This window comes from Octopus sinensis, linkage group LG26 (assembly GCF_006345805.1).
Source record: "Octopus sinensis linkage group LG26, ASM634580v1, whole genome shotgun sequence".
Classification (NCBI taxonomy): domain Eukaryota; kingdom Metazoa; phylum Mollusca; class Cephalopoda; order Octopoda; family Octopodidae; genus Octopus; species Octopus sinensis.
The window spans coordinates 17211164-17237568 of NC_043022.1; the positions used below are offsets into that span (position 1 = coordinate 17211164).

At 36.8% G+C, this 26405-nt stretch overlaps 3 protein-coding genes and 1 long non-coding RNA gene across 5 annotated transcripts; 3 read left to right on the forward strand and 1 right to left on the reverse strand.

Moving 5' to 3' along the window:
• The first annotated feature begins 332 nt into the window (after positions 1-332).
• On the forward strand, positions 333-17785 carry LOC118768009. 2 transcript variants are annotated; one of them, XM_036513668.1, is made up of 3 exons: positions 333-1124; positions 16192-16521; positions 17041-17785. In XM_036513668.1, exons 1-3 carry the CDS (start codon positions 690-692, stop codon positions 17581-17583), a joined length of 1308 nt encoding a protein of 435 aa, XP_036369561.1. In that variant the 5' UTR covers positions 333-689; the 3' UTR covers positions 17584-17785. The 2 variants fall into 2 exon arrangements, with proteins under 2 accessions (XP_036369561.1, XP_036369560.1); XM_036513667.1 differs by lacking the exon at positions 333-1124 and having other exon boundaries at positions 15538-16481; positions 17001-17785.
• LOC118768012 lies at positions 1097-2239 on the reverse strand. Its single transcript, XR_005003932.1, has 2 exons — positions 1935-2239; positions 1097-1415 (listed from the first exon to the last, which is right to left on the reverse strand). It is a non-coding gene; the product is annotated as an uncharacterized LOC118768012 (long non-coding RNA).
• Positions 4082-17785, forward strand: LOC118768007. The gene is made up of 2 exons (XM_036513664.1): positions 4082-7289; positions 17673-17785. Exon 1 carries the CDS (start codon positions 4097-4099, stop codon positions 7211-7213), a length of 3117 nt encoding a protein of 1038 aa, XP_036369557.1. The 5' UTR covers positions 4082-4096; the 3' UTR covers positions 7214-7289; positions 17673-17785.
• A 5987-nt stretch (positions 17786-23772) lies between these two features.
• Positions 23773-24668, forward strand: LOC118768056 (histone-lysine N-methyltransferase SETMAR-like). The gene has a single exon (XM_036513834.1). It carries the CDS (start codon positions 24108-24110, stop codon positions 24666-24668), a length of 561 nt encoding a protein of 186 aa, XP_036369727.1. The 5' UTR covers positions 23773-24107.
• The last annotated feature ends 1737 nt before the right edge of the window (positions 24669-26405 follow it).

A 26405-nucleotide genomic window follows, 5' to 3' on the forward strand; every position in this document is an offset into this window, starting at 1 on the left:
TACCCTGATATATATGTGTGTGTGTGTGTATGAAGGAGAAAAGAAAATGGAGATAAGGAAGTTAAGAATTGTTTATTATCAACAGCAAACTGGTCATGTTAAAATAAATGGATAAGCCCACATAATATAACATCCAAAGTTATGTTTTTTCCCTATGATGAAATTACACTCCTGACACGTAAATGTAAATTTGTAATTAGATTATTGAGTATTGATTGAAACGGGTTGTAAGAATCGAAGATGACCAGTTTGCTTTTTGCTGAACTGCTACGTCACAGTGACCTAAATACACTGATACCAGTTGTCAGGTGGTGGCGGAGGGAAACACACACGCATCAGCCTGTGGTTATATACACTCGTCAGCCTGAGGCTACATACAGAAGTCACTTGCACAGGGTGTTATTAACATCATCGTATTGTCATGAACAATAATATTCTTTCCGACAATATTTTTTGTTCTGTACATCGGTTGAGCATGAAATCTGTCGAAACTAATGTATAGTATTAGTTGTAAATACCCGAAGTAAAGAAATATCAATTACCAAGTGTTTAGTAACACACACACACATAAATACATAGAAAAGTGGAGAGAGAGAAAACTAAGAGAGGACGAACACAAAACCCGGAAATAAGACGCGACATTCATTTCTCGAGAATTCCTATTCAGGACATTACATTATTTGCCAAAAATGAATGTTTACGTGAAACTTCGGCCACAAATTATCCGGAATCTCACTCAAATCGATGATGTTCTGGATTATTTACAGTCTGGTGAACATATCACAGAGAGCAATTATGAAAGTATAAGATCAGAAAAGAAAGACAGCGACAAAATTCGAGAAATGTTGAACATTTTAACAAAAAGAAGTTGTCCTCCTCAAACGTTCGTGAAGATTCTTTCCGAAACAGGAAACGAATCTTTAAAGAAACTATTCCAAGAACACTTACCGAAAATGGAAAGAGAAGTTGTTGAAGAAAAACCAATGCCACAAGCAAGAGACAAACGGAGAGTATTTATTCTGGAAGGTATGGACACAGACGAAAAATTACTTGAATGTTTTTCAAGAAAAAATCCAGACTGGGAAGTATCAAATCATTTAGGTTCTATAAACAAATTAAAGGAGGTAATTGGTTCCGTACCAGAGAATAAGTTCAGTTATTTTGATATTATTGTTTTATGCGATGAAGACTATAATTATATTACTAATGAAAGTCTGAAAACAATTTTGCCTCGTATTGAAAAAGAACTCTTACCGGAGTTTCCACCAAGCATCATCACTTTTTTGATTATTGTTGATGGGAATGATGATAGTGGTTATGTTTTTCATTCCGACACAAAACCCGTGAGTTTTAGGGATGCTAAGATTCGCAAACCAGTCCTTAGAATATTGAAAATAAAGTTCTTGCATGGATTCCTAGAAGCTTTCTTAAAAAGTGAGGAAACGTTCAATATTTTCATTGATATAAAATTCCTATGGGAAAAAAGTCTTGGAGATAAGAAACCAGTAGAAGAAACAGGAGACAAAAGGAAAGTTTTTATTCTGGAAGGTTTGGAACAAGATGAAAAATTACACAAACATTTTGCAGAAAGAAATCCCGACTGGGATGTGTCTTTTATTTTAAACCAAAAGTCGTTAATGCAACAAATTACTTCCATAGCTCTGAATGAATTTAGTTATTTTGATATTATTGTTTTATGCGATGAAGAGGGTAACCATATTACTAATGAAAGTCTGGAAACAATTTTGCCTCGTATTGAAAAAGAACTCTTACCAAAGTTTCCACCAAGCATCATCACTTTTTTGATTATTGTTGATGGGAATGATGATAACGGTTATGTTTTTCATTCCGACACAAAACCTGTGAGTTTTGGTGATGCTCAGATTCCCAAACCCGTCTTCAGAATAGTGAAAAAGAATATTTTTGAAGACTACATAGAAGCTTTCTTCAGACACGATGAAATGTTCAATATCTTCATTGCTAAAAAATTCGATTTGGAAAGCAATTTTATGAAAAATAATCCATCGGAAGGAAAAACAGATAAAAGGAAAATATTTATTGTGGAAGGTATGGAACAAGACGAAAAATTACACAAACATTTTGCAGAAAGAAATCCAGACTGGGATGTGTCTTTTATTTTAGGCTCTCTAACCAAATTAAAGGAGAAAATTGCTTCCATAGCTCCAAATGAATTCAGTTATTTTGATATTATTGTTTTATGCGATGAAGAGGGTAACCATATTACTAATGAAAGTCTGAACACAATTTTGGCTCGTCTTGAAAAAGAACTCTTACCAAAGTTTCCACCAAGCATCATCACTTTTTTGATTATTGTTGATGGGAATGATGATAACGGTTATGTTTTTCATTCCGACACAAAACCTGTGAGTTTTGGTGATGTTCAGATTCCCAAACCCGTCTTCAGAATAGTGAAAGAGAATATTTTTGAAGACTACATAGAAGCTTTCTTCAGACATGATGAAATGTTCAATATCTTCATTGCTAAAAAATTCGATTTGGAAAACAATTTTCTGAAAAATAATCCATCGGAAGGAAAAACAGATAAAAGGAAAATATTTATTGTGGAAGGTCTAGAACAAGACGAAAAATTACACAAACATTTTGCAGAAAGAAATCCAGACTGGGATGTGTCTTTTATTTTAGGCTCTCTAACCAAATTAAAGGAGAAAATTGCTTCCATAGCTCCAAATGAATTCAGTTATTTTGATATTATTGTTTTATGCGATGAAGAGGGTAACCATATTACTAATGAAAGTCTGAAAACAATTTTGGCTCGTCTTGAAAAAGAACTCTTACCAAAGTTTCCACCAAGCATCATCACTTTTTTGATTATTGTTGATGGGAATGATGATAACGGTTATGTTTTTCATTCCGACACAAAACCTGTGAGTTTTGGTGATGTTCAGATTCCCAAACCCGTCTTCAGAATAGTGAAAAAGAATATTTTTGAAGACTACATAGAAGCTTTCTTCAGACATGATGAAATGTTCAATATCTTCATTGCTAAAAAATTCGATTTGGAAAACAATTTTATGAAAAATAATCCATTGGAAGGAAAAACAGATAAAAGGAAAATATTTATTGTGGAAGGTCTGGAACAAGACGAAAAATTACACAAACATTTTGCAGAAAGAAATCCAGACTGGGATGTGTCTTTTATTTTAGGCTCTCTAACCAAATTAAAGGAGAAAATTGCTTCCATAGCTCCAAATGAATTCAGTTATTTTGATATTATTGTTTTATGCGATGAAGAGGGTAACCATATTACTAATGAAAGTCTGAACACAATTTTGGCTCGTCTTGAAAAAGAACTCTTACCAAAGTTTCCACCAAGCATCATCACTTTTTTGATTATTGTTGATGGGAATGATGATAACGGTTATGTTTTTCATTCCGACACAAAACCTGTGAGTTTTGGTGATGTTCAGATTCCCAAACCCGTCTTCAGAATAGTGAAAGAGAATATTTTTGAAGACTACATAGAAGCTTTCTTCAGACATGATGAAATGTTCAATATCTTCATTGCTAAAAAATTCGATTTGGAAAGCAATTTTCTGAAAAATAATCCATCGGAAGGAAAAACAGATAAAAGGAAAATATATATTGTGGAAGGTCTAGAACAAGACGAAAAATTACACAAACATTTTGCAGAAAGAAATCCAGACTGGGATGTGTCTTTTATTTTAGGCTCTCTAACCAAATTAAAGGAGAAAATTGCTTCCATAGCTCCAAATGAATTCAGTTATTTTGATATTATTGTTTTATGCGATGAAGAGGGTAACCATATTACTAATGAAAGTCTGAAAACAATTTTGGCTCGTATTGAAAAAGAACTCTTACCAAAGTTTCCACCAAGCATCATCACTTTTTTGATTATTGTTGATGGGAATGATGATAACGGTTATGTTTTTCATTCCAACACAAAACCTGTGAGTTTTGGTGATGCTCAGATTCCCAAACCCGTCTTCAGAATAGTGAAAAAGAATATTTTTGAAGACTACACAGAAGCTTTCTTCAGACACGATGAAATGTTCAATATCTTCATTGCTAAAAAATTCGATTTGGAAGCAATTTTATGAAAAATAATCCATCGGAAGGAAAAACAGATAAAAGGAAAATATTTATTGTGGAAGGTCTGGAACAAGACGAAAAATTACACAAACATTTTGCAGAAAGAAATCCAGACTGGGATGTGTCTTTTATTTTAGGCTCTCTAACCAAATTAAAGGAGAAAATTGCTTCCATAGCTCCAAATGAATTCAGTTATTTTGATATTATTGTTTTATGCGATGAAGAGGGTAACCATATTACTAATGAAAGTCTGAAAACAATTTTGGCTCGTATTGAAAAAGAACTCTTACCAAAGTTTCCACCAAGCATCATCACTTTTTTGATTATTGTTGATGGGAATGATGATAACGGTTATGTTTTTCATTCCGACACAAAACCTGTGAGTTTTGGTGATGCTCAGATTCCCAAACCCGTCTTCAGAATAGTGAAAAAGAATATTTTTGAAGACTACATAGAAGCTTTCTTCAGACATGATGAAATGTTCAATATCTTCATTGCTAAAAAATTCGATTTGGAAAACAATTTTATGAAAAATAATCCATCGGAAGGAAAAACAGATAAAAGGAAAATATTTATTGTGGAAGGTTTGGAACAAGACGAAAAATTACACAAACATTTTGCAGAAAGAAATCCAGACTGGGATGTGTCTTTTATTTTAGGCTCTCTAACCAAATTAAAGGAGAAAATTGCTTCCATAGCTCCAAATGAATTCAGTTATTTTGATATTATTGTTTTATGCGATGAAGAGGGTAACCATATTACTAATGAAAGTCTGAAAACAATTTTGGCTCGTCTTGAAAAAGAACTCTTACCAAAGTTTCCACCAAGCATCATCACTTTTTTGATTATTGTTGATGGGAATGATGATAGTGGTTATGTTTTTCATTCCGACACAAAACCTGTGAGTTTTGGTGATGTTCAGATTCCCAAACCCGTCTTCAGAATAGTGAAAAAGAATATTTTTGATGACTACATAGAAGCTTTCTTCAGACATGATGAAATGTTCAATATCTTCATTGCTAAAAAATTCGATTTGGAAAGCAATTTTATGAAAAATAATCCATCGGAAGGAAAAACAGATAAAAGGAAAATATTTATTGTGGAAGGTCTGGAACAAGACGAAAAATTACACAAACATTTTGCAGAAAGAAATCCAGACTGGGATGTGTCTTTTATTTTAGGCTCTCTAACCAAATTAAAGGAGAAAATTGCTTCCATAGCTCCAAATGAATTCAGTTATTTTGATATTATTGTTTTATGCGATGAAGAGGGTAACCATATTACTAATGAAAGTCTGAAAACAATTTTGGCTCGTATTGAAAAAGAACTCTTACCAAAGTTTCCACCAAGCATCATCACTTTTTTGATTATTGTTGATGGGAATGATGATAACGGTTATGTTTTTCATTCCGACACAAAACCTGTGAGTTTTGGTGATGCTCAGATTCCCAAACCCGTCTTCAGAATAGTGAAAAAGAATATTTTTGAAGACTACACAGAAGCTTTCTTCAGACACGATGAAATGTTCAATATCTTCATTGCTAAAAAATTCGATTTGGAAAGCAATTTTATGAAAAATAATCCATCGGAAGGAAAAACAGATAAAAGGAAAATATTTATTGTGGAAGGTCTGGAACAAGACGAAAAATTACACAAACATTTTGCAGAAAGAAATCCAGACTGGCATGTGTCTTTTATTTTAGGCTCTCTAACCAAATTAAAGGAGAAAATTGCTTCCATAGCTCTAAATGAATTCAGTTATTTTGATATTATTGTTTTATGCGATGATGAGGGTAACCATATTACTAATGAAAGTCTGAAAACAATTTTGGCTCGTCTTGAAAAAGAACTCTTACCAAAGTTTCCACCAAGCATCATCACTTTTTTGATTATTGTTGATGGGAATGATGATAACGGTTATGCTTTTCATTCCGACACAAAACCTGTGAGTTTTGGTGATGCTCAGATTCCCAAACCCGTCTTCAGAATAGTGAAAAAGAATATTTTTGAAGACTACATAGAAGCTTTCTTCAGACACGATGAAATGTTCAATATCTTCATTGCTAAAAAATTCGATTTGGAAAACAATTTTCTGAAAAATAATCCATCGGAAGGAAAAACAGATAAAAGGAAAATATTTATTGTGGAAGGTCTGGAACAAGACGAAAAATTACACAAACATTTTGCAGAAAGAAATCCAGACTGGGATGTGTCTTTTATTTTAGGCTCTCTAACCAAATTAAAGGAGAAAATTGCTTCCATAGCTCCAAATGAATTCAGTTATTTTGATATTATTGTTTTATGCGATGAAGAGGGTAACCATATTACTAATGAAAGTCTGAAAACAATTTTGGCTCGTATTGAAAAAGAACTCTTACCAAAGTTTCCACCAAGCATCATCACTTTTTTGATTATTATTGATGGGAATGATGATAACGGTTATGTTTTTCATTCTGACACAAAACCTGTGAGTTTTGGTGATGCTCAGATTCCCAAACCCGTCTTCAGAATAGTGAAAAAGAATATTTTTGAAGACTACACAGAAACTTTCTTCAGACATGATGAAATGTTCAATATCTTCATTGCTAAAAAATTCGATTTGGAAAGTAATTTTCTGAAAAATAATCCATCGGAAGGAAAAACAGATAAAAGGAAAATATTTATTGTGGAAGGTCTGGAACAAAACGAAATATTGCACGAACATTTTTCAAGAGATATTCCAGACTGGGATGTATCATTTATCTTAAACCAAAAGTCGTTAATGGAACAAATTGCTTCCATACCTATTAATGAATTTAGTTTTTTTGATATTATTGTTGTATGTGATGAAGACTCTAATGAGATTACTAATGAAAGTCTGAGAACAATGCTATCCAATTATCCAACAAGCATCATCACATTTTTGATAACTGTTAATGAGATGGATGATAACAAAACTGAATCTCAGCCTGAGATTAACAATGATACTGAGGCTGTGATTGCATTATTGAAAAGGGAGTTTTTCCCTGAATTCTGGGATTCTTTCATTAAAAGTCTGGAAATGTTCAATGTTTTCATTCGAAAAGCTGATACAAGAAAACACCTCAGATTACAAGTTCATGGAAGAGAAAAGCTTTCGTGAATCTTGGATTTTTAACTGATAAATTAACATTTTATTATATACTAAAAGCTAATTAACACGGGCTAAAATTAAAAATGGCGCAAATTGTTTTAAATATTCTGGAATCAGAGACAATAATATATTGTTGTTTTATGGAAAGTAAGGAGACATAAGGTTTATATGAGATTGAATCTGACTAAAATATATCTTAGTAGCATAAATATTTTTCATTATTACCTTTCTGAAGTTCTTTTGCCTAACTTTTTCTGTGATGGACATATCTGCATTAATTCCTTTTATTCTGACTTTCTCACTGGCAGCCACACGGATGTAGCAAACAATTATACAGAATGGACATTTACAAACAAATTTTGCACTCACAACTAAAGAATCTTGAGTATTTCTTAAATATTGTAATGATTAACACTTTTATATTCTTAATAAATGGCCATCTCAGTAATTAATTAATATTGTTCTTCATTCATTCCTTCAAAGCATTCCATTGCATCTTGCTAAGTGTATATGATAGATCGTTAGCCACTACACACATTTTTTTCTCTCCTTGTTTCTCTCCTGAAAATTCCCTGGCTTTGGGTAAAAGAAAATATAGAAGGACCAGTTAATTATGATTTTATTGAACATATTCCCCTTTCAGATTCACACACTTATTGCAGCGGCCCTTCCATTTTTCTAAGCCCTGTAAAAGACCTCGGACGGTTGGGCCTCCAACCAGATCCTTCGTGATACACTAATCCCTCGCCGTGTCGCGGTTTATTCTTTAAGCTTACATCGATTCCTCCATGGTGTTTGTTTTGTATTTATAATAAAATATATACAAATTATAAAAATGATTAAAAAATATACATAGGAGTGGCTGTGTGGTAAGTAGCTTGCTAACCAACCACATGGTTCCGGGTTCAGTCCCACTGCATGGCATCTTGGGCAAGTGTCTTCTGCTATAGCCCCAGGCCGACCAATGGATTTGGTAGACGGAAACTGAAAGAAGCCTGTCGTATATATGTATATATATATATATATATGTATGTGTGTTTGTGTGTCTGTGTTTGTCTCCCTAGCATTGCTTGACATCCGATGCTGGTGCGTTTATGTCCCCGTTACTTAGCGGTTCGGCAAAAAGAGACCGATAGAATAAGTACTGGGCTTACAAAAGAATAAGTCCCGGTGTCGAGTTGCTCGATTGAAGGCGGTGCTCCAGCATGGCCGCAGTCAAATGACTGAAACAAGTAAAAGAGAGTAAAAAAGAGTATATATACAGTACTGTTTCTACTTTGTGGATTTTCCCCTATCACAGGGGGTTCCGGAACACAGCACCTACGATAGTCGAGGGATTAGCATATCCTGAAAACCAGGAACTTCCTCTGTGTGTGTGTGTGTGTGTGAGAGAGAGAGAGAGTGTGTGTGTATGTGTGTGTATTTTTGTGTGTGTAAAGACGTCTTAATGGTTAGGACGTTGCACTCCACATCACTAGATTAATGTTTTAATACCCTGGATGCTTATGAATTCAAGCAAAACACTTTCTTTCACCTGAACCCCAGTCCACTCGGCTGCAAAGGGGTAAACCTGTAATGGAATGGCATTCTATTTGCCGGGAGTGGGGGGGATATGTTGGCTTCGTCCACCTGGGCAGCAGGGGGGTAACATTCAACAGCTACAACTGTGTGTAGAGGTGCATTGTAACCAGTGGTGTATAACAACAAAATGTCTGATACCCTGATATATATGTGTGTGTGTGTGTGTGTATGTATAAAGGAGAAAAGAAAATGGAGATAAGGAAGTTAAGAATTGTTTATTATCAACAGCAAACTGGTCATGTCAAAATAAATGGATAAGCCCACATAATATAACATCCAAAGTTATGTTTTTTTCCTCTGATGAAATTACACTCCTGACACGTAAATGTAAATTTGTAATTAGATTATTGAGTATTGATTGAAACGGGTTGTAAGAATCGAAGATGACCAGTTTGCTTTTTGCTGAACTGCTACATCACAGTGACCTAAATACACTGATACCAGTTGTCAGGTGGTGGCGGAGGGAAACACACACGCATCAGCCTGTGGTTATATACACTGGTCAGCCCGAGGCTACATACAGAAGTCACTTGCACAGGGTGTTATTATCATCATCATCATCATCATCGTTTAACGTCCGCTTTCCATGCTAGCATGGGTTGGATGATTTGACTGAGGACTGGCGAACCAGATGGATGCACCAGGCTCCAATCTTGAACTGGCAGAATTTCTACAGCTGGAAGCCCTTCCTAACGCCAACCACTCTGAGAGTGTAGTGGGTGCTTTTACGTGTCACTGGCAATGACAGCGCTCGAATCTTTTACAGATGCCACCAGCACAGGTGCCAGTAAGGCGACACAGGTAACAATCACGCTCGGATGGTGTCTTTTACATGCCACTGGCTCAGAGGCCAGTTAGCCGCTTTGGCAACGATCATGCTCGGATGGTGCTCTTAACACCCTACTAGCACGGGGCTTGAGAGCCTTGTGAGGAATGGAATGTTTGAGCATAAGTACTGATAAGGTTAACAGGCCCATCAGAAGTGTGCAATTGAAATGGGAATATCCACTATGAACCGTCACTGTTGAGTTCTACCAACTTTAGCAGAGTTCTTCATGGCAAAGCCAACATCATGCTCCCTTGCCAGATAAAGCTATAGTCTCTTTCACGAAGGGTTCCCAAATCTGGAACCCACATTTCCTGGAGTGCTGCAATGTCCACTCGGAGTCATAAGCAGTCTGTTGTTGATCATTGCTGTCTTGCATGTGTCACTGATCTTTTGAAAGTCCTTACCTTCCAACATCCAGGCCAGACTGAATGCTGGCTTTTTGTGTTGCTTGCTTGCCTGTTTCTTTGTTTTTCTTGGTGCAATGTTTGCAGCTCACAAATCGGGATCGTAGTTTCCCTAAGGTCCACGCACCCGATGGAGCTGGTGGGCTGTGATGGGAGAATACCTAAACTGGCTGTGAGCTGCCCAGCTTGAGGCAAGTGGTAGCTGTCCAGTGAGGCACAATGGCCTCTCCCTCCATCAAAAGTAGCCCCCCCATGCCTTGCTCTTACACCAATTATGTGCAGGCTTAAACCCGTAGAATAATATGGTTAGACAGCGCTGGAGTGTTCTCTCCAGAGTGCAGGCCTGGGCAGTTTTTCGTGGGAGATCAGCAGTTGCCCCAACCTCTTCTCTGCCACCAGTGTTATCCAAGCGAAGGGCAGGGGCCAATACAACTTGGCATCAGCGAGGCCACAGGAATGGCCAGAGGGAGGTCTACAGCATTGAACTGCCTTAGAAATTCCGGCTCCTGATTTATCCTCAGGGTTTACTCCTGAAGCCTTTCCCTTAAGTGGGTATTGCCTCAAGGCAGTGGGGCTGTTATTTATCGCTGCTGTTTTAAGAGGGTAAGGGTTCAATAAGCAGCATAACTAATTACAAGAGTGGCTTATTTGGGTGGCTGAGTTCACCTGCACTTTCACAGGTCTTGTATTTAACCCTTCAGGGTGACCAAATAGCCAGAAAAGCACCCTCTTCACAAAGCAAATTCTGTGGGGTTCCCAGCTTAGTCACTGATGTCCCAACATCTGGCATCTGTGGAGAAAGAAAAGAAAGAAGGTAGTAGAGGAAAGAGGAATCAGAAACAAGAATACAGATACCTGTAAAAAGAAAACAAGAATACACAGTGGTAGTTCTAAGCAGACTACAGTTTGGCCTGTTACTATGGAAACAGGCACCAATGTGTCTATGGCTTTTGATTGGCTAAATTTTGCACCTTATAAAAGCTATTAACTTATTAGTCATTAATTTATGGCAAAAATGAATTTTATGTTCCAAATTAGCATACAAAACTACACCAATTTTGAAAACAATTGGAACAAAATTTTAAAACAAAAAGAGAAATAGCAACGTTACATGACGTAGTTGGTGGGTATTGTTTTTTTTAAAATCGTAATTAGAGCACCTGTGCATCGTAATAAGGTGATAAATATGTTTACTGTATGTATACCATAGATACATTGGACATTCTGTTTATGAATGCATATAATAAACATATTTGGTATCACTGACAATTTCAGCCCATTTTACGATGCATTAGTGCTCTAATTATAAATGAAAAACATCAATAACTCCAACAACACCATTTAATGTCCTTTCCTTCCTGAGATTATGGAATAGTTTAAAGAGGATTTGGCTGCTATTTCTAGCAGATTGAGAGACCACATAATAGGTTTCATCTCGTCTTTGCTAGTTTCCATGAGAACCGACAGTTCTCATCGATGTCTTAAATTGTTTGGGAGATAAATAAGTCGACTTATTGTTAAACAACGGAGTCCTTGGTTGTAGCCACCAAAAAGGGAACGAAAGTCTTTTTTCTTTTATTATTATTTTTGGTCCAGAATTCCTCGATATGAATTCGTGTAAATATGACAAGAATTAATGGTACTTTTTGGTTATATCACCCCCATTAAAAAATTGGCATATGTCCCTACTAAAAATCAAGTTAATGTAGTGATAGATTGGATCAAAAGAGACCTTTTTGACTCAATACATCAACACGTTTTTGACGTTTGGCATCCTCAATAGGCATTCGAGGATTTCTTGTAAAAAATATTATCAGACTCAGTAAGATGTTTAATTTTTTTTGGTTTCCATATTTATTTATTTTTTCTGTTTTCATGTTTATTACTGTTTTTTTTTCAGTTTTGTATGATTTGTTATAAAAATATCAGATTCAAAACGATGTTTCATCGTTTCACTTTTTACGTTTATTAATTTTTTTCACTTTTTTTTTTGTTCTATTGAGGGTTAAGCAATATTTTTAGTTGAAGGAGACAACCACAAAAAGTACCGATATTTCTTTTGGCGATCTTTCGTCTCTAGTAGACCTTTCCGTCGATTTCCGTAAAAAAAATTTTTTTTTACATATGGGCTTGCGGGAACTTTTGAAGTAATATACATACATATACACATACACCGAGTAAAAAATTTCAGTTATCTCTTCCTTTCACACATTACTCTGTCTCTTCACACACACTAACAGAAGCACTTCACTTACACAACATACTGTCTGTCTCCCACACCCCATCAAACACACACACACACGCACGCACACACACATGTCCATCAATGCTCCCATGCACGGTAACTTCAAAAGAACTTCCCTCGTCATACAATCGCTTTCTCTTAGTTTCTTTCGCTCTCATTACTTCAAAAGTTCCCGCAAGCCCATATGTAAAAAATAAAAAAATTTTACGGAAATCGACGGAAAGGTCTACTAGAGACGAAAGATTGCCTAATTTGACATTCCAAATTGACTCTGTAATTTTCTTTCCACCCGCATTCACATATTCGCATTTTGCGCAGGGACGTCCTTATTCGCGGTTTCTACAAAGTTCTCCTGATGCACAATCACTTCGTGAGTGTACATGCTGTTATTTAGTTGTTAATCCCCCTTCAATTTTTATTTACTTGTTTAAACATCCGAAACTGAAAGATTACCGGATAAAATTACGTAACTTTAAATTGTAATTTCTTTATTATTAACTGAGATTAGGCCTCGAAACCGGTTTTATATTATGATCAGTAAAACCGAAACCGATTTGCCAAAATCGATTTTAAGGCTTGCTATTTCGGATATTTTCAATAAAAGATGTTTTATGTAACACATTCTACCAGTATACGAAGTTTAAAAGTGTTTAGTTACAAATAACTATTTTTTAAATATGCCGGTCAAAGTGAAAAGATCCGCTGCTTCTTTTTTTTTTTTTTTTTTTCGCAAAACATTTCTCCATTTTTTCTTTTCAATAAATATCCTTGAAACTGAACTAACTGAACTGTTGTCGGTCGCCTTTAGTTGAGAGTGCTGTCTGTTTCATTGAAACATATCGCAACATATCAATTCTCACCATCTTTCCCCTTGAACCTTAGATCAGCACCTTGTCATCTCCTTCGCTAACCCCTGGCTGACTCTTTGAATTTGCTGGTAACTGAGTTTATTAATAGCAAGTCAAGGGATGCTGTTAGTCTTCAGTCGGGTGATCATTCCCGTTGAGCATATGTAATAACCAGTTCCAGAGTCATTTCAAGGAAGTAACACTAAATTTTTTGATCGCTATAACAGACGATAGTGATCGCCATAACAGACGATAGTGATGATGAAGCTGATATAAGCCAACAAGACATACTTTGTCAAACAGATTTGGCTCACGAAAATGCTTGTTTACCCCAGCTAAAACCTGAATTTAACAGAGTTTTAAATAAGGTAAGAAAAATTTCAAAACTTTACCGTAAATCTACAAAAAATGAAATTTTGCAAGATTTTGTACGAGCGAACTTTGATAACAGAGAATATAAACTTATACTGGATTGCAGAACTCGGTGGAATGGCACATTCCATATGATTGAGAGATATTTGAAATTGAAAAGCTGCATTCCAAAAGATCTACGTGCAGAACTTTCCAAGATGCCGTCGCTGACGAAGAATGGAAATCTCTCAATTTACTATATGAAATTCTGCATTCAGTAGAAATTATTTTGAAGGCTATTTGCGCTGACGATACGGGTTTACTGAAAGCAGAATATTCTATAGAATTTTTATTGAATAAACTTAATATCATCGGCAACCCTTTGGCTCTAAATCTTCGTGAAAGACTTATGCATAGATATAATAAGAGAAGAAATGTCGAAACCTTGATTTTCTTGAGGTATTTAGATAACCCAAGGAAATTTAAAGGTGAGTCAATTTCTGGACATTTTCTATTTTTTAACGAAACAACATTTAAGGGAGTATGCTGAACAAACATATAGGAGATTATTTCCTGAACATGATGCTGAGAACACAACAGAATTATACAAAGAAAATGAAATAAGGGAACCTAGAAACAAATGTTACTGTTGTCCCATCTTCTTATGAAGGTAATGGACTCATTCGTGAATACACAAGCACAATGAAGAGCCCGAGATGGTAACAGATGGATTTGAAATTTCTAAAGAATTCGGGTACTATTTAAGAAGAGTGATCCCGGTGCGCGCACTCGCGCTAGCTAGTCGTGACTAGTCGATCCTACAACGACTACCTAGCAAAGTAAATAAAACACAAAGGATCGACTAGTCACGACTAGCTAGCGCGAGTGCGCGCACCGGGGCCACTCTTCTTAAGTAGTACCCGCGAAAACCGGTTTTGAGAATTACTTATTCTTGAACTCGGTTTTGGGAATTATCGGTCTCAAAGCAACGAAAATATTTTGACAAATTAAATTTAAATGTTGAGGCTTATAAACACCTTCCACGCTGCAATTGTTTTCGTTCCAGCACACGATCTCAGATCAGGTCACTTGATATGCAAGTACATCTCCGTAAATCTTTATTATTAATTTCTACAAAAAAAAAAAAAAAAAAATGATGCGATTTTCGCCATCAGCAAAACTACATTAGAACCATATTCTTTGAAAATGACCTGGTACAATTTGAAAAACTTGAAGTCATTGGAAGAAATTTTACGCGATTCTGAGGTAGGTACTCGGAAATCATAGGAGAGGGTAAGATAAAATTGATCTCCAATTACCCGGGGCTGGGCATGGATGGGCGGGCGGGGGGTAATTGGAAATCAATTTCGATTCCCCACCCCTTCACCCCTGAGAAATGTTAAGCGAGGTCACCTGAATGGAAATCTCCCTCGCTATCCTCCGGGGTAATGCCTTTCCCATTTTCTCTGTTGGTGCCAAGAGAAATGTTAAAATATGATAGAAAGCTGTATACAGCTATGGTACGACCACACTTGGAATTCGCATCATCAGTTTGGAACCCCTATCTTGCTCAGAACATTGACCTCCTGGAATCTGTCCAGAGACGTGCAACCAAACGCATACCCTCCATCAGACACCTACCATATTCTGAGCGCCTTGTTTCCCTGGGCATGGATTCACTGAAGCTCCGGCGTCTGGCGACGGACTTGGTAAACACCCACAAAGTTATCAACCACCTCACCAACAACAACACTGAACACCTTTTTGATCTCCATGTGTCTAACACACGTGGACATGCCTACAAAGTCAGAAAACAATACAGCTCCCATGACTTTCGGAAACATTTTTTCACGCTCAGAGTTGCTGAAGCATGGAATAAACTGCCTGCGTCAGTTGTTGACTGCCATGACACTGCATCCTTTAAGGCCCTCATGCTTTCCGAAATCCGCCGAAACTACACCTGGTTATATATACACTTTAGATGAGTTGTAGTGCACCTGAGCACTGTACACAATTATTATTATTATTATTATAAAGTGGCCTTTATGCGAAGGTAAAGAATACGAACACCCGGTGTTAAGTGTTAGGGTTTTTGTTACGCCGAAAACGGTTGGCCTGCGTATTCTTTACCTCCACCATGCTTTACTTAAACTATTTGTTATTCTATATTCACATTATATTGCCATTTTTGTTGTCGCTGCACCAGTCTTTGAGAAATTATCTGAATTGCAAATCCGGAAGTAATGGACTAATTTTTCGTGCTCTACTTCGTGCTTTTTACACCGTTTTTCAAAATGGAGGTTTACGTGAGACTTCGGCCACAAATTATCCAGAATCTCACTCAAATCGATGATGTTCTGGATTATTTACAGTCTGATGGTCATATCACAACTAGAAATTACGAAACTATAAAATCACAAAATACAGAAAGCAACAGCATTCGGAAAATGTTGGAGATTTTACAAAAAAGAAATTGTTTACCTGAAACGTTCATCAAGATTCTTTCCGAAACAGGAAACGAATCTTTAAAGAAACAATTCCAAGAATACTTTACGAAAATGGGAAGAGAAGTTGACCAAGAAAAACCAAAGCCACAAGCAAGAGACAAAAGGAAAATATTTATTCTGGAAGGTATGGACACAGACGAAAAATTACGTGAATGTTTTTCAAGAAGTAATCCAAACTGGGAAGTGTCTTTTATTTTTGGTTCTATAACCAAATTAAAGGAGGAAATTGCTTCCTTACCAGAGAATAAGTTCAGTTATTTTGATATAATTGTTGTATGTGATGAAGACTATAAATATATTACTAATAAAAGTCTGAAAACAATTTTGCCTCGTATTGAAAAAGAACTCTTACCAAAGTTTCCACCGAGCATCAGCACTTTTTTGATTATTGTTGATGTGAATGATGATAATGGTTATGTTTTTCATTCCGACACAAAACCTGTGAGTTTTGGTGATGCTCAGATTCGCAAACCAGTCTTTAGAATATTGAAAACAAAGTTCTTGCATGGATTCCTAGAAGCTTTCTTTAAAAGTGAGGAAACGTTCAATATTTTCATTGATAAAAAATTCCTATCGGAAAAAAGTCTTGTAGATAATAAACCAGTAGAAGAAACAACAGACAAAAGGAAAATATTTATTGTGGAAGGTCTGGAACAAGACGAAAAATTACACAAACATTTTGCAGAAAGAAATCCAGACTGGGATGTGTCTTTTCTTTTAAACCAAAAGTCGTTAATGCAACAAATTACTTCCATAGCTCTGAATGAATTTAGTTATTTTGATATTATTGTTCTATGTGATGAAGAGGGTAACCATATTACTAATGAAAGTCTGAAAACAATTTTGGCTCGTATTGAAAAAGAACTCTTACCAAAGTTTCCACCAAGCATCATCGCATTTTTGATAATTGTTGATGGGAATGATGATAACGGTTATGTTATTCATTCCGACACAAAACCTGTGAGTTTTGGTGATGCTCAGATCCCCAAACCCGTCTTCAGAATAGTGAAAAAGAATATTTTTGAAGACTACATAGAAACTTTCTTCAGACACGAGGAAATGTTCAATATCTTCATTGCTAAAAAATTCGATTTGGAAAACAATTTTATGAAAAATAATCCATCGGAAGGAAAAACAGATAAAAGGAAAATATTTATTGTGGAAGGTATGGAACAAAACGAAAAATTGCACGAACATTTTTCAAGAGATATTCCAGACTGGGATGTGTCTTTTATTTTTAGCCATGAGTCGTTAATGGAACAAATTGCTTCCATACCTCTGAATGAATTTAGTTTTTTTGATATTATTGTTGTATGTGATGAAGACTCTAATGAGATTACTAATGAAAGTCTGAGAACAATGCTATCCAAATATCCAACAAGCATCATCACATTTTTGATAACTGTTAATGAGATGGATGATAACAAAACTGAATCTCAGCCTGAGATTAACAATGATACTGAGGGTGTGATTGCATTATTGAAAAGGGAGTTTTTCCCTGAATTCTGGGATTCTTTCATTAAAAGTAAGGAAATGTTCAATGTTTTCATTCGAAAAGCTGATACAAGAAAACACCTAAGAATACAAGTTCATGGAAGAGAAAAACTTTTGTGAATCTTGGATTTTTAACTGATAAATTAACATTTTATTATATACTAAAAGCTAATTAACACGGGCTAAAATTAAGAATGGCACAAATTCCCTTTAATATTGCAGAATCACAGACAATAATAAATTGTTGTTTTATGGCATTTGGAAACTAAACAAATATAAGGTTTATATTAGATTTAATCCGACTAAAATATATTTCAGTGGCGTAAATATTTTTTGTTCTTATCTTTCATATGTTTGGGTTTTTTTTCTTTTCTAATTGAGTGTACCTACACACACACACATACATACACCCAGAACCATGCTAATAGTTTAGGAGTGAAATTTAAGATTTCTTGGTTTTCTGTGAATCAGTTTTGATGGAACTTTTCCCAGCAGGTTGCACAATATGGCAACACCATTCTTATACTTTCGTTATTCTCTGTAATGTCCTTTTTTTATTTCATAAATATTGATGACGTTCTTCTCCAAAACAGATCAAACCGTTTGCCCCACTGTCAGGGGTCTGGTTCCATCAGTGAACACAACTCATGTCTAACATCATGTACTTTTGGGCCTCAAACTCCTGTGACGGGGCATTAAAGGAGGCAGCATCAGGGGTTCTCTCACTGAAGCCTTGCTCCAGAGGATGTGATTTCTGATGGTTTTCGGTACATGAGGAAGTTTGGAGACGGTGAAAATGGCTTTGCTTGTTTGTCCAGGTTTCCCACATAACTTGTGGCCAATATTCCTTAATTACCTGACTGTCACAGTCTTGGAGGTCCCACAATCGGATTGTTTCTTCCTTGGCAAAGGGTTCTTCAGGAATCATCTAACCATGTCCACATGACAGCCTTACTTTGCAATGACATGAAGAGAGGTGCCTTTAGCACTTTCCTTGATGACGACAGACTTTTCTTCATCATTAACGCCTTTTCTATGTCCCTTAGAGAGGAGGGACACTATTTGCATGGTTCACCCAAAAACTGAAGAATCTAAAATAAAAAAGAAAGGACATTACAGAGAATAACGAAAGCATAAGAATGGTGTTGCCATAGTGTACAGACCAGCTGGGAAAAGTTCTATCAAAACTGATTCACAGAAAACCAAGAAATCTTAAATTTCACTGCTAAGCTATTAGCATGGTTCTGGGTGTACATATGTTATACATAGGAAATCCTTCTTTTCTCTGTTGAGGGCTTCTATGTCCCTTTATTAGACTATTTTCCTCAGTCATTGCATGGTGATCGCCATAAGCTTCAAGCTTATATAAATACCATTATTATTATTTACAGGACTAAAATACGCCGCCATATATCAAAACCATTCTCATGGTCATGTGGTGAGAATGGATAAGGATAGCTGTGTGAAAAAGTTCCACACCCTAGCGGTTGAGGGAACCTGTGGAAGAGGTAGACCTAGGAAGACCTGGGATGAAGTGGTGAAGCATGACCTTTGAACATTAGGCCTCACCGAGGCAATGACTAGTGACCGAGACTTTTGGAAATATGGTGTGCTTGAGAAGACTCACCAAGTACAAGTGAGACCATAACCTTGTGGCCTATGCCAGGGGTGTAAGCAGCCCACTTATGTGTGCCTTTCCTTCATTGGACACTAAACTCTGCTTGCGAAGACCTGTTGAGGCAAGTAAGATTGAAATCGAATTCAATGACTGGCATCCATGCTAGTGGAGTGCTAAGAGCACCATCCAGGTGTGATCGTTGTCAGAGCGGCTAACTGGCTTCTGTGCCGGTGGCATGTAAAAAACACCATTCGAGCGTGATCGTTACCAGCATTCCTGGAACTCCTGTTTTGGAATAGCAAATGATTCCCTTCTCACATTCTTTTTTTTTACTTTTTTTTTTTTTTTTACTTTTTTTTTTTTTTCTCTTGGATTTCCACAACATCTTGAAATCTTGTTTGAGTTTTCCATTACAAAGACTGAGCCTTAATTTCAGGGTCATAGATTCACTATTTGTCATCTTATGGCCATATCTGAAAAGTTTCTTTCTTCCTCAACACAATCAAAGAGATCCTGCACAGCTGAAACTTGATCTTTCTGAGACAACCACATTCTACACACTGGACTTCCAAGCACCGCTATGAACAATGGAAGTGAATGAGAACGTTGTAACTTAGTGTGAATTTGCAACAAAGTTTAAGGTCAATCTGTGCCAAGCAGCTTCACTCTGCGTATTTTAGCTGTTACCAAACAGAGCCTAATACTTTTTGATCAGACCTTATGTGTGTGTGTGTGTGTGTGTGTGTATATATACACACCCACACACGTGCATAAGTGTGTGTAAAAGGGTAATGGTAAAGGCCCACTTCATTTATGAATGACCGTAGAATTGCACCTGGAAAATTCCACAAGTTCAGGCAATGTTGTTTACAGAAGACCAGCAATCACCTATGCATACCAATCTCCCCTCCCCGTGCCACCGATGTCATCCAAGGGGAAGGCAAAGGGGCCGAGACAGCTGGGCACTAGTGATGTTGCAACTCATTTCTACACTTAAGTGAATTGGAAGAACATGAAATAAAGTGTCTTGCTCAAGAACACAACACACAGCCCAAGCTGGGAATCAAACTCACAACCTCATGACTGTAAGCTCGACACTCTAACCCATGGGTCACCAAACTACGGCCTACAGGCCAGGTCCAGCCCGCTGCCTTATAATGAAAAAAATAAACATGCTTTTATACTGCTTCTTACACTTCTTTGATTACACGTGTCATATGTATACTGAGTCAGTCAGTTCATGTGCTGTGTATTTCACCTGCCACATTAATTACATGTGCCTCGGACGAGTCAGTTATTAGTGATTGCAATTAAAACAAGAATATCTGACGCCGAGGCCTAAGACTGCTTTTGTTTTTTCTTCACCCTTCATTATGGCTACTAAGAAGAGAAAGGTTGATGATGAATGTTGCATTCTAAATAATAAAGAATGGGGAGAAATGTACTTCTTTGTGGAAACTATCGACCAGAAAGCTAGTTGCCTGATATGTTATGAAAGAGTACAATATTTGTCATCACTACAAAGCAAAACATCTCTCAACACATTCTAAATATTTTGGAAAGTTGCGGTCCGAGAAATTTGAATCTATGAAATGTAGTTTGGAATCTCAAAGTAATTTCTTTATGAAAAATTTTGCTGAAAATGAATCTATCACTCATGTAAGTTACAAAATAGTGAATAAGTTGGCAGAGTGAGGAAAACCATTTACTGACAGAAACTTTCTAAAAGAGTGCATGATGGAAGCAGCAAATGACTTGTGTCCTGAAAAAGCTAACATGTTTGGCTGTATCAGACTTTCAGCAAGTTCAGTTGTGCGGAGAATAGAAGAACTTGGAGAGAATATACAGTTACGGATACGTGAGAAAGCTAAGAAATTTTTGTGGTATTCTCCTGCAAGGGATGAGTCTGCTGGTCTCTCTAGAACATCACAACTTCTTGTGTCCATTTGTGGTTTTAATTGCAACTTTGAGATTATAGAAGAAATGGCATCCATTTGCAGTATACGTGGAACAACAACTGGCGAAGGTATTTTCATGGAGGTGCAGAAAACTTTGCAAAACGATAACCTTTAGTGGAATCAGCTTCGGTGTGTTACAGTCGATGGAGGAAAAAGCATGGCAGGAATGAGGAAGGGTTTGGTAGGGCGGATCCAGACCAAATTGCAGGAGCTTCAACTTCTGAAAGCTCTGTTTATACACTGCATTATACATCAGCAAGCACTCTGTGGAAAATACTTAGATATTTCTTGTGTACTAAAACCGGTTACAACTGTGGTGAACTTTTTTCGGAATCATGGGCTTAATCAGCGACAGTTCCAGGCTTTCCTTGAAGAAATGGATTCTAATTTCTGTGACTTGCCTTACTACACAGAAGTGAGATGGCTCAGTTGCAGTAAAGTCCTGTTTCGTTTTTATAAGCTCCGAAGAGAAACAGATCCTTTTCTCACCGAAAAGAATCGAGCTGATCCACAGCTGTCAGATCCTTCGTGGTTATCAAAGTTGTCGTTTTTAGTTGACGTCACTTCTCATACGAATGAATTGAATTTAAAACTGCAAAGAAAGAATAACCTTGTCTGTGATCTCTATAGAATTATTGCAGCATTTTGGAGAAGGCCATTATTGTTTGAAGCATGGCTTGAAGGAGAAAACTTCTCTCATTTTCAGTGTTTTCAAGAGTTTTGCACAGAAAATGTGGAACATGTTAACCTTGAGTTTCAGAAAGAAATTATTCGGGTCTTAAATACGCATTTTTCTCAAAGATTTTAAAATCTTGGACAGAATTGAGAATGAAATCCTTTTGTTAGAGAATCCCTTTGATCTGTTCTCTTCATAACATGCCAACTGAACTACAACTGGAGCAAATTTTTTCAAAACTGAAATGTGTGAAGTCAATACATCAGACAAGGTTCACTGATAAATATTTGAAAGCAATTCTTATGGTTGGCTGCAGCAATAATAAAGCAAACGTTGATGATATTTTATGCAATTCAGCTACATACCCACTTTTTCTAAAAATTCTTGTTTACTGCTTTTATTATTTTGCGCATTTTATAATAATAAATAATAATGAAATTATTGTATACAGTGCTCAGGTGCACCACAACTTGTCAGAAAGTGCATATAAAGTACATGCAGTAGTGTAGAAATGTCTGGAAAGTGAACATGCTTGTGTGTGTATGGAGGGGAGAAAATCAAGTGTAGTGTTGGCGAATCTCAGGAAGCATGGAAGTCTTGAAGGAAACAGTGCTCCGACAACTAACAATCGATGTCGGCAGTTTGTTCCATGCTTCAGCAACTCTCAGCGTGAAAAAATGTTTCCTGAAGTCATGGGAGCTGTGCTGTTTTCTTACTTTGTAAATATGTCCACGGGTGTTAGATGGGTGGAGTTTGAAGAGGTGCTCAGAGTTATTGTTTGTGCGATGGTTGATAATTTTATGGGTGTCTGCCAAGTCAGCTGCCAGACGTCGGAGTTTCAATGTGTCCATGCCCAGGGAAGTAAGGCGTTCAGGATATGGCAAATGCCTGATGGAGGGTATTCTTTTGGTTGGGCAAGATAGGGGTTCCAGACCGGTGATGCAAATTCCAGGTGAGGTCCTACCATAGCTATATAAAGCCGCAGATAGATAGCCGGAGAGCGGCTCACAAAGGATTTGGTGAGTGATGCCAAGACACCCTCAGCCTTCTTGACAATTTTATGTATTGCTAAATAAATAGGTTGACTGTCTTTATCGTTTGTGTACATTCAGTGTATTCTATGTTGTACTTAATTGAACAAAATATTTATCCGGCCCACCCTTGGCATTCTTTTAGCTATATCTGGCCCACTATGATAAAAGTTTGGTGACCCATAGCTTCCCAAAGTGGGAGTTTTCAACTTGCAGGTGGGTGATGGGCAAATTTCTAGAAAATGGTGGGCGATGTGAACATTTCGTGGGTGACAATGAATTTTTAGAAATCAAGTCTGCATTTACTGATATCTAAGCAAGCCTAGAATAAGGATGCACTTTTATCGATTTGACTACTTGTATTAAAAAAGTGGACTTATTTATCGATGAAATATTTTTGTTGCACAGTCATTGAGGTGGTCGTCATATGAGCTAAAAATAGCAGCCAAATAGGCCTAGGCCTTAAATCACGTTTTTTTTTTGGTTTTTTTTTTGCATAATGGTAGTCCCTCAAAAAATTTCCGAAAACTCCGAAAAATAAAAAAGTTATGAGGAGTTACATGTTGTGTCTAATTCTGTGGTTTCATATCAAATCACAAGTGCTATTTTCAGGATGTTGACAAAATTTGCAATCCCGCACAAAATGACAGCTTTGAAATCGTATTTCTTGACTGGGTGAAAATGATCAAACTTTAAACCTCTATAACTTTTTTAAAATGTTTTTTCTGGAAAAAGTTGAAGAACCCCAGCAATTTAGCTTGGAAAGCTACATTAATATGCCAAATTTTAACATTTTCAATAAACTTTAATTTTTGAAATGCTGGCAGCCAAACGAACTAGATCCGTATTTGCTCCAGTAAAGACGTGTCATCTGACTCTGCTCTATTGACTTCTCTTTGGGAATACCATACTACCTCTCTGACGCCGTCCACAGAAATTCGTTTTCACATTTTCACTTTACTGATGTTTCCAGTCAAGAGAATTTGTCGACAGTACAGTAGTGTTTGTTTCAATATATTCCTTCTCCTCAGAACTGTCGGTTACCAATCTTCCTTCTTTGCCATCAAACATTGACCAACGAAGCAATTAAACCTTCACGCTTGAAGTATCACTTTGTTGCAAAGCATTCTCACAAGAAGGACAAGCCGTTATCACACTTTTTGCAACTGAGCTCCTCTTTCAAAGAGCAAACACAAACATTCAACACGCTGCTCCAGGAAACTAGTAAACGGGACAATGACGGGTTGATTGCATTGCTTGTTGCAAAGTCTGGGAAGTCTCACACAATTGGAGAAACATTACTTTGCCTGGTTATCAAAGAGGTTTTGTCAACCGTTATGCACGAATAACCCAATAACATTATGAAGAAGATCCCATTTAGTATTAACATGGTTTCTCAACACATTGATGAAATGGCTAACGGTGTCAAACATCAGCTCATTAATATCCTCCAGCATTCTGAATTTTCTATACAAGTGGATGAGTCAATTGTTGTGGACAATCAGTATTTGATGATGGTATATGTTCGATATTTCAGTGAAGACCTTCAGCCATTAACCAGCTTGGAAGAAGACCGTCGCAGAGAGGGAAGACCTTCAAAATTGGATGAAGATATTTTGAAGGCAAAAACCGAAGAAAACTCAAATATCACGACTGAAGAACTTGCAGAAGAGTTGAAAGTTTCTAAAAGTACTACTCATGAGCACTTAGTGAAGCTAGGATACATTTCTTGCTATAATGTATGGGTCCCTCACAAACTCTCAGAAAAGAATTGCTTGGACCGGTATTCCGTTTGCGGTGTGCTTTTGAAACAGAATGAAAGCATGCCTGTTTTGAAACAACTTGTGACTGAAGATGAAAAATGGACTGTGTACGAATGCATGGTGTGGAAAAGGGTCTCCCAAAACAATAACCAAAGATGACCATCCATGCCAAAAAAAGCTATGCTTTTTGTTTGGTGAGATCATAAAGGCCTCTCTTACAAAACCAGACCGTTAATTCTGATGTGTACTGTCGTCAGCTGGCTAATTTGAGCCAAAACATCAAAGAATTGAGGCCAGAGATTGCCAACAGGAAAGGAGTAGTGTCCCAACATGACTATGCCTGACCACATGTGTCTTGGGCTATTCGAACAAAGTTACATGAACCTGGCTGGCATCTCTTACCCCATCCACCACATTCTCCTGATATAGCGCCATCCAATTACCATTTGTTTTCGTCTTTACAGATCTCATTGCAAGGAAAAACATTCAACAATTTAGATGGAGTCAAAATGCATCTAGATAACTTTTTTCTTCAAAACCAAATTTTGTGCTGATGGAATATTTAAATTGCCTGAAAGAGGGTCAAAAGTCATTAATAATAATGGAAATTATTTCAATGAATAAAATTTATTGAAAGGGCAAATATTTATATCCCTTTTTTCATATTCAGAACTTTCCAGACAACCTGATAGAAACAGACATGTGAATGTGTCTGTGTATATTTACAAATATGTGTAAAACGTGTGAGTGTGAGCGTATCTGCTGAATTCTCTCCTAATGTGCAGTCATCTGTAACTGATGATGGAATCTGCTACACAGCAGGGTGTGTGATAACAGATGTCTGCCACTAATAGGACATTAAATGACACTCACTCACCAACACACGTGTGTGTGTGTGTGTGCTTATGTCTATATATGTGTTCATGTCTACGAGTGGATAGCCATCCTTCTTAATTTTAACTTTCTTTGACAGTTTTCTTTTCCCTATCCTTTATGATTTTAATTTATGTTATATATTGAATGTCAACTATAACCAATCTCATTTGCGAGTTACAATCATTCTACCCTCTGTGAGTGTACCCACATACAACGAGCGAGAACAATGTGTCAGTCTATCTGGTGGGACAGCTATTTCTACACAAAGCACCTGAAGTGACTCGGCCTGCACCGATCGATGCAACGCAACTAGATGCACAATATCCTACCCCTAAGGGACAGCTGCAGGATGGGTCGAAATGATTGCCGCATTAAATAAAGATTCATACTAAATCCATTTTCTCAACAAACTCTGCAGGTTTCTTGATATAAATCCAATGAAAATTACATTGTAACTGTGGACGACATCAGCTAGCCCAAACGGTGAATGTGCTTTAAACATACTATTAGGCATATACCCAAAGTCAAATAATTACTTTTATATATATGTATATATGTGCATAGGAGTGGCTGTGTGGTAAGAAGCTTGCTTCTGGTATAGCGTTTGTCAGTTGGATTGTGGATTCTGAGTGCAACACATGTTTTTTGGTTGTGTTGGCAGTGCAACGTTTTTCCTCTTGTTTAATGGAGGGGCGTTGGGTGAGGAGCTGTGAAGGCTTGAATTGTGCAGACTTTGTGTTGTCTGAGGAAGAGATAGTGGAGTGTTTGAAAAGAATTGATGAGAAAATGGGAGCAAAAAATGATGCTGCAGTGGCAAAAAAAGAAAAATTGAAGATGTGAGTTTGGAAGAATTAAGTAAATTTTCAAAAATGCTTAAAAGTGAAGGTTTTCTCTCCCAAAGAAGTTCTAAAGGAGAAACAAGAAAGAACAATTATTTACAGGACATGTAGCAGCAAAAAGAATTGAAGTCCTGTTGATGGTGCAAGTTGAAAAGGAACTTAGATCAATGTGGCAAGGGAT

What these genes read in the sequence shown, in the direction of transcription:
- LOC118768009 (XM_036513668.1), top strand. Translation starts at nt 690, where the DNA reads ATGAATGTTTACGTGAAACTTCGGCCACAAATTATCCGGAATCTCACT. An exon ending in CTATAAACAAATTAAAGGAG is followed by an intron (nt 1,125 to 16,191) that starts GTAATTGGTTCC and finishes AAATTAAAGGAG; the next exon opens with GAAATTGCTTCCTTACCAGA. An exon ending in GTGAGGAAACGTTCAATATT is followed by an intron (nt 16,522 to 17,040) that starts TTCATTGATAAA and finishes ATGTTCAATATC; the next exon opens with TTCATTGCTAAAAAATTCGA.
- LOC118768056 (XM_036513834.1), top strand. Translation starts at nt 24,108, where the DNA reads ATGAAGAAGATCCCATTTAGTATTAACATGGTTTCTCAACACATTGAT.
- LOC118768007 (XM_036513664.1), top strand. Translation starts at nt 4,097, where the DNA reads ATGAAAAATAATCCATCGGAAGGAAAAACAGATAAAAGGAAAATATTT.